The sequence below is a fragment of the Symsagittifera roscoffensis genome, chromosome 4 (genome assembly GCF_963678635.1).
Source record: "Symsagittifera roscoffensis chromosome 4, txSymRosc1.1, whole genome shotgun sequence".
NCBI classification, from domain to species: Eukaryota; Metazoa; Xenacoelomorpha; order Acoela; family Convolutidae; genus Symsagittifera; species Symsagittifera roscoffensis.
The window spans coordinates 39,549,515-39,563,309 of NC_087065.1; the positions used below are offsets into that span (position 1 = coordinate 39,549,515).

Consider the following 13,795-nt stretch of genomic DNA (forward strand, 5'->3'; position numbering starts at 1 on the left):
AGTATTCTGGCGCTGCAGGAGTCTGGCAAACTGGACAAGATGAGGCGGAAGTGGTTCGAGCCCAAAAGCAGCTGTGCCGGGGGAGACTCCTCTAAGGGGTCCAGCATCACAGGTAAACTTTGGGGAGGCAACTGTCAATTATGTTACTCAATTTAACTTTACTACGCTCACCTGTTATCATTCTCACTGATTAGTTGAACGAATGTATCAACTATAAATAGAAGAGATATTAGGTCAACTTGATTGCAAAATGGCGAATTGGCGTTAATTAAGCAATGTTTTCACAACCTTAACGATCGATTTGACTAATTGTCGCGGAAGTGGTTTGCTACTTGATACCAGAAAGAAAAAGTTATAGAAGTTATCCGTTGTTTTGGATAAATACAATTAGCATATATATACAGATCGTGCGCTAGTGCGAATTACTTGAGTTCGGCAAATTTATACGGCTCAGTTGAATTGGCAACCTGAAAGAGGAAAGAGCATTTTCCCATCAATTTGTTATGAGCCGCGAAATAAAAAATATATTAATCTTTAATGTTTTGTTTGGGACTGGAAATGATGACCGCGTCAAAACTAAATTTTATCCTGAAACTGAAGTGAAAACCTACAACTCATCTAGAAATTTATGGTCCCAGCCTTGAGCTTTGAAAAATTCCATTTATTGTTCCGACTTTCGATACGAAAGTAACGGAATATTTGTGCTCGGGTGGGTTTTTTTTCCTTCAGACAAATTTCGACTTTTTAACTAGCCTTTTCCGACGGAATTTTTTTATATCATTCGAAAGCTATTGTTGTCCTGAGCTTATATTTGAAAAGATATTTCACCTGTGATCTTTTTTCGTGAAGTTATGAGGGTTTAAAGATTGCCATTTTGACCAATTTGGGACAATTAACGCGCGATATAATTCGCGCTATTAACGCGTAAGCGGAGATTTAATCCGTCTTCGAAATCGTTCCAAATTAGTTGGAAGAAACTTATTTGCCATAATTGATTTGGTACAAGGAGCGAAATCTATCCTTTTGTACTTTATATGGCGTGTGGGGGATGATTTTCATAAAAAAATTTCAAATTTTAGAAATATTTTTTTTTCATTTTTATTACATTTTATTAAACATTAAAAGGCAGTCGGAACATTCAGGGCTTCGCCCTGATACGAGCAGTCTTGTTTGATTTCAATTTTCTTAATTTGAACATGTAGCAGAGAGAGTTTTAGTATTTAAGTGTGGTTTGTCTCTTTTTGAACGTTGATAAAACATGAAAAGAGTTTTTTAGTTTGCTCAGTTTTTTTCCCTTTTACGAAGGTAATCTTCATAGCTGTTGTTGTTTATATCTTTTTTCTGCCAATTTGATGTAATGTCAATCATTTGACCAACGTCAATCAAGCTTGAGTCAAACTTTGAGTAGTTTAATTTGGCTTTGATGTGTCTATTGGCTCTTTTTAACTGTCTGGTGGCGATTATTTCTAAAAATATATATATATTATTTTTCACGCAAACCAGCTACCACAATTGTATGTCAGATGGGTCAATTTATGTGTTCCTTTAGTCGCTTACAGTCTTGATTTGGCTGATTATAAAAGCAACGACACTTGTTTTGGACAAACTTTTTGAAATTTGTTTGTTTTTTTGGGACGACTTTAGAACAAATAAAATTCGCGAGAAACCGTAATGCGTTGAAAAATGTGGCTCAAGCTGCAAAAAATTGGGTTCCTTCCTGAAAAACCTACTTATTCGAAATTGCGCCCAAATCATGAAGCACGTGCAATGTATTTCTGCCACACATAAATTTACATAAGCCCTGATAACTAATCCATTCTCAACATTCTCAATCTGAATTTTCACAAAGGATGATAAAAACAAAAACGTAAAACATAAAATTTTTAAAATGTTTGCTAAAACTTGTAGAAAATTTTTTTGAAGTTTTCTTTTTAAAAACGCTCTTTCATTTTCGTTTTTATTTTCCTAATTTAAATATTTAAACTCAGAAGGTTGCTCGAAAATGGATAATTTATCAGGGATAAATTGGAACAAGGCAGAAAAACGTTGCACTTGCTTCATGATTTGTGCGCAATAAGTAATTGCGTTTGCCTTGCGAATTCACTGTAGTAAACTTGCAACCTTAACTAAATTGACTGAAATGAGAAGTTTTTTCAAATTGCTTGCAGAATAAAGATTTTCTGTTAATTTTAGCCAACCTTTAATAAAAACTGCGGCTCTTTTCCAGTTTCCCCCCCCCCCCTTTCAAAATCAAATTTGAAAAGTCTATTTAACGATGTCATAATGCAATGAAATTTGGCGTGGTGAACAAATCGACAATTCTGAACAGATTTGTTCTTCATACATTACAGCGTAACATTACGCATTTAGCCGTAATAACACGTAAAACAGAGATAAAACTCGGTATTTTGAAAGGGGGGGGGGGGGAAACTGGAAAAGAGCCAAAACTGCCTCACTAGAATGGTCTTTTGTAACTTGGGGCTTAGCAACAAGAAAATTTGAAAATATAAAAAAAAAATTATAATTTTCTAAATTTCTAAAATGATTGAAAATTGATTTATTGGTTTATTTATGAAAGGTGAATGAAATTATTAAAATGTCGCAAGAATAAGAGGTAGCAATAATCAAAACAATGTACACCTCGCATAAAAAGTAATATTTTGTCTTAAACATCAAATTGAGAGCCACAAAAAATTTGTGAAGTTTGTCTGAAAATCGGAAAATGTTTTCTCGATACTGAGACAGCTTATTTTTCATTTTTTTTGGAATCCAAATCACGGCTGAAAAGAGCTTTAATTTGATTTTGCACTTAACCTCCGAACGAGTTTTCTTCGAGTTCAGTAAAATCCACCTTACTTTTTCCCACAATTTCAGGGGGACGGTGGTGATCGGAACAATAAACGAAATCACCGGTTTTCTTTTTTTCCGAATTGTAACTTCTGGTCATTCCCGGTCTTTGTAGTGCTTTGGGAGAGCTCGCAAAATCAATTTGGTCGACCTAAAAAAAGGTCGGCAAAATGTTCGATTTTTTTGAATTTGTTTACCTTACTTTTTCCCACAATTTCAGGGGGACGGTGGTGATCGGAACAATAAACGAAATCACCGGTTTTCTTTTTTTCCGAATTGTAACTTCTGGTCATTCCCGGTCTTTGTAGTGCTTTGGGAGAGCTCGCAAAATCAATTTGGTCGACCTAAAAAAAGGTCGGTAAAATGTTCGATTTTTTTTTTTGAAAATCCGCCCCCCCCCCCTCGAGAAAATCCTAGATCCGCCCCTGATCAGTTAAATAAAATTTCAAGGCATTTCAGGCAATCCCAACATGATATGAGGGCTCAAATTTAATTACTTAAACGCTATAAAAATAGGTGTAGTGATGTTAAGATTACCCTATTGTTTAGCCACAGGTTAGTTGCACCGCTGCCGCTGCTGCTATTGTTATAACCATATGCATGCGTCACTTATCCCAATATACTCACCCGGTTGAGTTGGGGAGGGGGGTTTCTCATGCCAGATGAACGAATGCCGAAACCTTTTAAAACAATTATTGTTCTTAAAAGTCCTAAAAACGGACTAATTTTAACACTTTTTTTAAACTGTTTTCCAACAGAATTCTGATTGGATGGATCAATTTTCGGACCTTTCGTGTTTCTGACACGTGAGATTTTCCCCGAAGGTGACACTCGCTTTAATGATTTGGGTTTCACACTAATTGTTTAGTAAACATATTTGGAGTGTTGTTCTGTTTCTCATACATTTGCTCTTATTCCAGTTGCCTGTCCTTAATTTTTTTAAAATTAAGAATCGTGAAAAATATTGCAAAGCAAAGCACAAAAAGTCACTGGCAACTAGTAGGCTAAGCCATATTCAACTATAAAGCTTATCAAAATTTTCAGAGGCTATAGTACATTGATTTTGTATGGTTTTGTTACTCATTTCAAGCTCAGTTTAAGTTCAGTTTAAATGGATAAACGCGCATGATTTTTGTTCCGCTGAAATAAATTTAAGCTTCGAGCTGGCTATTTTCCCTTGAGTCCGAAAAATTCAAAAGTTACAACAAGACTTCTCTTATCAAGGCGAAGGTCTATGAAGCAGAAATAAAATGAAAAAACTACGCCAATCAAGTACAAAGTGATAAATTGCGCTACTAATAACAAATCAATTATGTCAAATAAACTTTCTTAAACCAATTTGGAACAATTTCTATGACGGATCAAATCTCCGCTCACACGCTAATAGCTCGTTAATTGTCTCAAGTTGGCCAAAATGCAAAATGGCATTCTTCAAAACCCCATATTTTTACGAAAAATGATCACAAGTGAAATATCTTTTCAAATCTAAGCTGAAGACAACAATAACTTTAAAATAAAATTTTAAAAAGCCGCAAAAAATGGCTATTTAAAACGTCGAAAATTGTCTGACGAAAAAAAAACACCCCGAGCGCATATTTTCCGTTACTTTCGTTATGAAAGTCGGAACAACAACAGTTTTTACGGAATGTACGTACCATCATAAATAGCTTCAAGATCTTGAAAGTCATTCCCAAATGAGACAAAAGTCATGCTAGGTCAAAAACTTAACTTTTCAAGTTGCCCTTCATTTTTTTTATATTGCTTAGACTTTTGTAAGGAAAGCAACGGAATATTTTTTCTTAGGAGAAACTTCAACTTTTTACTAGCCATTCTTGATGGAGGTTTTTATCATTCAAAAGGTAATAATTTCCTGAGCTTGAATTCGAAAAAATGTTTTACTTATGATCATTTTTGGTAAAGTTATGGGGGTTTAAAGATTGGCATTTCGGCCAATTTGGGACAATTAACGCGCGATATATTCCGCGCTATCAACGTGTAAGCTGAGATTTAATCGTTCAAGTCTTAGAAATTGTTCCATGTTGGTTGAAGGAAGCTTATTTGCCATAACTGATTTGTCACTACGAGTGAAGTTTATCACTTTGTACGTAGGGTGTGCAGGGAGATGTTTTTTTTCTTCAAAAAAAAAATAGTAAAAAAGACTTGTGGATTCTTCCTGATATGTTCATTTTTATTGAAACCGATGCTGTCCGATGGAATTGTTAATTTTAAGAGTGATTTTTATCGGCTCCTTGAACCCAATTGTAAAACCGATATTTATTTTTTGGAAATCTTTCAGTAAAATTTTGAAAGTATGAAACGCGAAAATTATATGCGTAGCAATTTATCCTGCTCTCATGTCGTTACTTATCGAAATACACGAACTAATTTGTTCCTTTAAAATTCCTCTTAATTTATCTTTCTTTGTTCCAATTTTTGCAGAAAGTGACGAAAATTTAAAGTGGGTTGGTTTTTTCTCCAGACAAGATTCGATTTTTTAACTAGACACTTTTGTCATGATTTTCCTGTCATCTGAAGATTATTGACATTTCGAGTTCAAATTTGAAAACTAATTATCTGTTTTTCTCAAATTTGTAAGGGTTTGAAAAATGCCATTGTGGCCAACATCGTCTAATGAACGCTATTAGTGCTATCAACGCGTAATCAGCGATTTAAAACAAATCATAAATTGTTACAAATTGAATTGAAGCTTGCCAGTTGTTCTGATTATTACGCTGCCATATGCTAAATATATCTATTTGTTTTTAAACAAAATTTGGAGGAATGCTTGAAAATTCAAAACAAAAATCTTGTCTATATATTGGCTGGCGGAGATGAAACAGTTTAAAATTTAGATAGATTCAAAATTATCTGCACCAAACTTGTTTGAGATTCTCAACACGGCAGTCAAAATATTCGGTACTCGCCTTGATATACGAATAGTCTTATAAACATGATTCCAAACTGCGAGCAATTTAGGTATCCTTGGACTTTCTAAACGTTCAGAGCAAAAACTTTTTCAAGTTTATTAGGTTTTTGTCATCAGCTTACATGTTTGTTTGCAAGGATGGTTGCAGAGAGCAAATGAGCAATTAAAGGTCATTGAAATGATATGAGAGTCGCTGAATGAAAATAGTGTTGACAACAATATATTCATTTACAATATGAGATAACAACTCTACCTATGATAAGGCAGTTTTTCCAGCTTATGTAGTTTTAACCAGTTTACGCAGTTAAACAAACAAAAAACCCATTTTTAAAGTCAGTTTATGCGGTAATTTATCCTAAAAATGACCAAACAGCAAAGATTTTCTTAAAATGGCACTTGTATCGGCTAGGAAGAAAAAAGAAAATAAGGTTGCTCGTATCAAGGCGACACCATGAATGATCCGACTACCGCCTAATAATTATGGAGAAGTATTCAGGACTTGAAAAAACTGAAGAACATTCCAAAAAATGGAAATTTTTAATGAAAAAGTTTTAATTTTTTTGAAAACTATTCTCCATATCGTAACTTATTAATTAGATCCAGTTCGCTCGAAGCAGGGCAAAAGCTTCCATTTTTTGAATGCCCTTTGAACCATTTGAAACAGCTTTAGAACATCAAATAAAAAAGTTGTTAAAGTTTTTTTGTAAAAAAAAAGTTTTTTTTTGGATATTTGTCAAAAATATATATATTTTTCTCCGCACGCTCTATGCTAAGCACAAAATTTTATTCATAGCGTTTAGTAGCATAAAAATAACACCAGATTTTTGCTTCAATTCTTTTTGGAACAGTTTATGAGTTGATTAAAAAAAATACGTTTTAATCACACGAAACATCTTGTGTGATAGTTGTCCTGAATTTATCCTTGAGAACTAGACATCAGTGGTTTTCAGATGGTATACAAAGGTCCGTTTAAATGGCAACAGTCGAAAATGGTCTGGAGAAAAAAAAATTACCTCGAGCATAAATATTCCTCGCTAGATTTGATAAAATTGTTCCGACTTTGGAAGAATACGGAATATTTATTCTCGGTGTGGTTATTTATTCAGTCATTTTTCTTTGATCGAAAAAATAATTATTAACAAAGATTTTTATATCCATTGAAGATATCAACTTCCTGAGTTCAGATAAAAAAGGTATTTCAACTCCAAAAACTTTTTGTAAAATTCTGGGGGATTGAAAATTGACAAATTTGCAATTTAATGGTCTAAATTATGAGCGGCTTGAAAAGTTTGTGCATAATGCTGAGAGCGTTACGCGAAATATTTATGCTATATTTAAATCGTTCCAAGTTGAATTGAGGCTATGAATTGGCCGCAATAATTTCGTAGAACATTGATTTTGTCCAAAAGGTATAGGTTTTCAATATTTTCTTTTCCCAAAAACTATTCGATATAAATTATGGGACATTCGGAACATTCAGGTGTTCGCCCTGAGCATTCTTGTAAATATTTTTATACTGTTTCTGTATATTTATTTTTATCGAAGTCGAACAATTCTTGAATAGTTTACGGCAACCAAAGAGGTGGTAAAATAGCTATTCAACGAGACTAAACGACATGTAAAGACTAGACTACACAACACATCAAAAGAGTCGATTGAACCGTTTTGAAGCTTTTTTTTAGCTTGATACGTCCTGCATCAAAATACTTTCAAACACTTTTTTTTCACAGTACAAAACTAATTCGAAATTTCCTTTTTTATACAAAAATAGATTTATATTCAACTGCGCTTACGATCCTGTGTCATTGCATGATGCTGAATAAAAACTACACTCAAAGGATATCATATTTCAAAATCCAACAAGACTGCTCGTATCAGGGCGAAGTCTTGAATGTTCTGACTGCTCTTTGTGAAAATCACCCCCTCACACAAACCATATAAAGTAGAAAGTGATAGGTTTCGCTCCTATTAACAAATCAGTTATGGCAAATAAGCTTCCTTGAACCAATTTGAACGATTTCTACGACGGATTATTTCTCGGATTACGTGTTATTAGCGCGAAGTATATCGCGCGTTAAATGTCCCTTTTGGCCAGAATGGCAACCTTCAAACGCCGATAACTTTACAAAAAATGATCACCGGTTAAATATCTTTTCAAATTTAAGCTCAGGACAGCAATACCTTTTTAATGATTCTTCAAAAATCCGTCAAAAAAGCTAGTTAAGAAGTGAAAATTTACCGAAGAAAAAAACCCACCCCGAGCACAAATATTCCGTTACTTTTGAAATGAAAGTCGGAAGAGTAAGTTGTTTCACAGAATTAGATATGTTAGCTCGGAACAATTTGTGCTATTACTTATACAGAACCGGCTACTCTTACTTCTAGATCTTGTATTCTTTAAACAAATTTCAGTTTTTTGACTATTCAAGTTTTCTCATCTTATTCATCCTATATGTTTGTTTAGGCATCCAAATCAAAAATGTGGCTGGTGTGTTCTTCGTACTGGTGCTCGGATCGATTCTCTCGGTGGCCGCAGCCATGGGTGAATTGATTTGGTACAAACTCGTGAACCAAAGAGGCACAGGAAGCGCATCTTCAAAGGGATCCTCTGGTGCACATGATGCGGTGGACGAGTCTTTACTATCAAAGTATGGAACTTTTTTGTTCCGACTTTCGTAACGAAAGTAACGGAATATTTGTGCTCGGGTTGGGTTTTTTTTTCCTTCAGACAAATTTCGACATTTTAACTAGCCAATTTTGACAGAGTTTTTTAAAAACCATTCGAAAAGTATTTTTGGCCTGAGCTTAAATTTGAAAAGATATTTCACCTGTGATTGTTTCTCGTAAAGTTATGGGGGTTTAAAAATTGCCACATTGGCGAATTTTGGACAATTATCGCGCGATATATTTCGCGCTATTAACGCGTAAGCGGAGATTTAATCCGTCTTAGAAATCGTTCCAAATTGGTTGAAGGAAGCTTATTTGCCATAATTGATTTGTTACAAGGAGCGAATCTACTCTTTTGTACTTTATATGGCGTGTGTACGGATGATTTTCATTTAAAAAAAACCTTCAAAATTAGGATTTTTTTTTCATTTTTTTTTATTACATTTGATTTTTTAAATGTTATTACTGGTCTATACAAAATAAAAGGCAGTCGGAACCTTCAGGGCTTCACCCTAATACTATTATTCTTACTGTTCCGACTTCCGATACGAAAATAACAATTATTTGTGCTCGGGGTGGGTTTTTTTTTCTTCAGACAAATTTCGACTTTTTACCTAGCCATTTTTGACGGAATTTTTAAATACCATTCAAAAAGTATTGTTGACCTGAGCTTAAATTTGAAAAGATATTTTACCTGTGATCATTTTTCGTAAAGTTATGGGGGTTTAAAGATTGCCAATTTGGCCAATTTGGGACAACTAACGCGCGATATATTTCGCGCTATTAACGCGTAAGTGGAGATTTAATCCGTCCTAGAAATCGTTCCAATTTGGTTGAAAGAAGCATATTGGTCATAATTAATTTGTTACGCTGAGAAAATTTTATTCTTTTGTGTTTTATATGGAGTGTGGGGTGATGATTTTCATGAAAAAATTTCAAACTTTAGAAAAAAGTTTTCATTTTTTTTTATTACATTTAAATTTCTTATGTTAATACTGCTCCATAAACTTTAAAAGACAGTCGGAACATTCATGGCTTCGCCCTGATAAGAGCAGTCTTGTTGTCCCGACTTTCGTAACGAAAGTAATGGAATGCTTGTGCTCGGGTGGGTTTTTTCTTCAGAGAAATTTTGACTTTTTCACTGGCCATTTTTGACAGCTTTTTTTGTCAATCAAAAGCTATTGTTGTCCTGAGCTTAAATTTGATAAGATATTTCACCTGTGATCGTTTTTCTTAAAGTCATAGGCGTTTAAAGATTGCCACTTTGGCGAATTTTGGACAATTAACGCGCGATTTATTTCGCGCTATTAACGCGTAAGCGGAAATTTAATCTCTCTTAGAAATCGTTCAAACTGGTTACAGGACGCTTAAATGCCATAATTGATGTGTTAAAAGGAGCGAAATCTGTTACTTTCTACTTTATTTAGCGTGTGCGCGGATGATATTCACAAAAAAAAATCTCAAATTTCAAAAAAAAAATGTTTTATTTTTTTTTACATTCAATTTTTTCACGTTATTACTGCTCTATGGACGTTAGAAGGCAGTCGGAACATTCAAGGCTTCGACCTGAAAAGAGCAATTCTGTTTATTTTTAAATCACAAATTTTTTAAGACCTAATGTAAAGTTTCCTTCCCAAACTCAAATGGTTCTCAGATTTGTAATTCTATGCAGTCACCGAGTTCCTCAAGCCGCAAAACCTATGAGGTTTACGATTATTAACTTACTATTTTAATCACTTTATTGCCTTTTATGAGTTCGAATTCAGACACCAGACTGAAGTCGAGACAGATTACCAAAATTTCGAGGGAATATACTTCTAATCATCGGTGAAATATCTGTGCAATCAGTTAGGCTCGATTGCCAATTCGAATTGAAATGTTTTTTGGGTTTCCTTTTAGGAAAGAATTGTTCGGCTACAATACAGAAATGAATGCAGTTTATGATGCTTCTGGATACCACGTGAATATGACTCATCTGAATCATAATATGAACCAGAATCAGTATCCGGGGAGCGGGGGCATGATGAACCAGCAGGGCCCCAATAACCCCCCGGCTAATAAGTGGGCCCCAGGACTGAATTTCAACATGCTAAATGCTGCTGCTGCCGCCGCCAATGGGTCTGTGTACCACCCAAAAACAACCAGTGAGTATGAAAAACTCAGAGAAAGATGCAAAGATTTCTACAAATGAGATCATTGCTCTTTCTTTCAAACAACTGTTTGCTGGAAAACCTTTGAAAATGCAGATATTTCCATCTTAATTTATCTCTGCCTAATTGAACAAACGTCCAAATCCCTAGTTGATTCTTATATTATTTTTTCACAATTATAAAAATGTTCAATAAGAAAAAACAAATTAGTTTTGACATCAGGAAAAAAATTATATTTTCAAAAAATTCATTGGAGTTGTGTGAGATCCTTATTTAATTGTACACTTTATTTAAAAAGATATAACTGTTCCGGCCACTTCGCGTCTTTGCTTACTACCGATTTTAAGCACTCTTATATTGGTCTTGATGATTTTTTTTTGTTTTTTTTTCCCCTGAGAAAGTCCTAAAATTGCTTCAAGTCAAAATTTAATTTTTGCGGGTTGACTTTTGATTTCTTACTAAATTCATTTCCTTTCATTTGTTAGAAGGAAGGCAAACTCTTTGGAACAGCAAAAGGATAAAGTTTCTTCAAGCAGAATGAACCAGGCAGTCACGTATCATCACGCGCAAAAAAAAAGAAATCAAATTTCGGCTCTTTTTCCTTTTCCCCCCACTGCAAAATTTTACAAGCAAAATATTCGCTCTAATTGTTCAATTGTAATGAAAATTTACATACCAACTAAGTAGGTTATGACATTTGTTCTTCATCATTAACCTTGTGAATTCACTAGTTACACCTTAAAAATTATGTTCTTGCAAGGTCGGGTAAAAGGAAAAAAAGCCTAAAATTCTATCACCAAATTTAATCACCACACGACTTTTTGTTTGAGCGCAACCAAGAAAATCTAACACAAATTGTAGCAACTCTTGTTCTATACGCAGACAAGATAAGGCCAAACTGCTGATTGTACTCATTTGATTTCCTGCAGCAATACTTAAGTGAAAAATTACATGAACTAAATAAGTGGAGCCCCCTTTATTTGCTAAACTTATAACTAGCCTGTCAGACGCAATGAAGATTCGATCTTTCAATTTATGGAGGTTAACAAAAGCTTTCAAAACAATGTCAGCTTCGCGGAACCAAACTGGTCAGTTGTAGATCATTAATTATCATAACGCAAAAATCCCTTTTTCCTTTTCCCCCACCTGCAAAGGCTTACGAGTGAAAGTTTGTTCACTTTATCCCAATCATACAAAAATTGATATGCGTACTAATTGGGCTATGAAAAACATATTTGGTCTTCATACTTAACCTTGTAAGACCCCTTGTTATAACAAAAATTGATGCATGTGTGAGGTAGTGGGGAAATGGAAAAAGAGGCCAGCAAAACTGTAAAGGTCAAGAAAAACGTGATCGCCGACTAGTTTCGAAAGTGTATATTGTTTTTGGGGTTTTACAGCGGAATAAAAAGTGTATGCATTGATTCAGTTTTCTCAATTTGGGTTAATTTTTTCAAAAAATTTTTGAAACTCAAAGAGCTTTAGAGTCATATTTTTTCTTTGAAACTCGAAAGGATTTTGTAGTATTGCGAAAAACTACACACACAAAAGACCATTGTCTTAATTGTTTATTTAACGACCCAATTCTAAATTGGAGCGTGCCATTTAAATTAAAGCCTCTTTTCACTAAATCAGATATTGACTGATTTACTCTTATTAGGACTATAAAATCTTGTTTTGAAAATCCATACCTTTTCTAACTATTGTTTCTACTCTACTTTTTGTCAAGACAATTTGACGATCTAAGGTGAGACTTATAATTTAGGATAAAATTACTAAGCATTCAACCAGCAATGATCGCTTAGTAAAATTTGACTTCCTCGCCAAACAAAAGATCCTTTCTTTGGTTTTTAATGACATTCATTTTTGGCCGACCAACCCTAAAATTTTCCCAAAGGCGCCTTTGGCGCCAATGTATACTGATTTTGAAAGAGAGCACGCACCAAAAAATGCGATTTTTTGGCAAGATATGCCTGCGGCCTAAATAGTTTTGTCAAAATAGGGTTTTAATAGCGTTTCGGTCAATCAACTTAGTTGATCCAAAAAGATCGACAAATTTTTTGAAATTTTCCTAAAAATCTGCCTCTTCCCCTTCGAGAAAGTTCTAAATTCGCCCCTGCTTGTCTGTTCGCTATGTTTAACACTTTGATGTATTTTGAGACATAAAATTGTCATATTTTTGCATTGTTTCAGCATCACTTCAAGCTAACATCGCCACTCCACATATGCACGCAGCCTCAAATATTGACAACAACAACTATTACGGAGCGGGAGGATATTCTTCTATGCCCCCTCACTCCCAGCAGCAACAACAACAACAACAACAACAACAACAACAACAACAACAACAACAACAACAACAACAGCAGCAGCAGCAGCAGCAGCAGCAGCAGCAGCAGCAGCAGCAACAACAACAACAAAGCTTCGGCAGCAGACCTCCCCTACCCCCTCCTCCGCTAAATGCACCAGTGGCGTCAGCAGCCACTCTGTCCCTTCCCCGCCAGAACAGTAATTCACAGGTGCTCAGTCCCCCGCCCGGACCCTACTACACCCCCATGACTGCAACAGTGGGGGTCAACCACCACGCCAACAACACCACCAGACCCAGCAGTCGTCAGTCGGTAGGAGGGGTCGGTGGAGGAGTAAAAGAGAGCGGAAGTCAGAGGGAGGCCACTGTATGATCATCGCAAGATGCAAACAACACAAAAAATAAACAATTGCAAAATCTTTTGTAAGCAGTAACTAAGTAAAAGCATAAAAGGTTAGCTTCTTTTCCAGCGAACAACGAGCTCGTGTAAATGAAAATTACCTCCATAAAAACAATATATAAAAGGTTAATTAATTTAGGTTTTTCTTTTTTTCTGTTCTTGAGGAAATTTTATCTAAAGGTGATTTTCAAAAAGTCAATCCTGAAGCGCAAGGTATTTGGAAAAGAATCATTACAATAATTTGCACTGCAGCGTTTAACTTGACTTCGTCCCAGTTCTATTTTTGTTCAGTTTGTAAATTTTTAAAATGTCGTATCTGTCGTTCCCTATTTAAAAAAATGAAGTTATTATAGATGATGAGTATCCAAAGAGTAACAAAAGCTAAAATTTTGCAATATTTCCGCATTAGATTGTTCTCTATTTCATCAATTAAATTTAGAAATTGTCTTTTTGTCGGTTTGTGAACTCAAGAACGCAAACGTTTTTGAAAACTTGAT

The 13,795-nt window shown here is 34.8% G+C and overlaps 1 protein-coding gene across 6 annotated transcripts in view; it reads left to right on the forward strand.

Moving 5' to 3' along the window:
- Positions 1-13,380, forward strand: part of LOC134844158 (glutamate receptor ionotropic, kainate 2-like) — a 114,086-nt gene extending 100,706 nt beyond the window's left edge. For all 6 annotated transcript variants that reach the window (XM_063860702.1, XM_063860701.1, XM_063860700.1 and 3 more), the window contains 4 exons: positions 3-112; positions 8,238-8,421; positions 10,340-10,584; positions 12,784-13,380. In XM_063860702.1, the coding sequence (XP_063716772.1) occupies positions 3-112; positions 8,238-8,421; positions 10,340-10,584; positions 12,784-13,271 (1,027 nt within the window). In that variant the 3' untranslated portion in view covers positions 13,272-13,380. The remainder of the gene's footprint in view (positions 1-2; positions 113-8,237; positions 8,422-10,339; positions 10,585-12,783) is intronic.
- Positions 13,381-13,795: the final 415 nt, after the last annotated feature.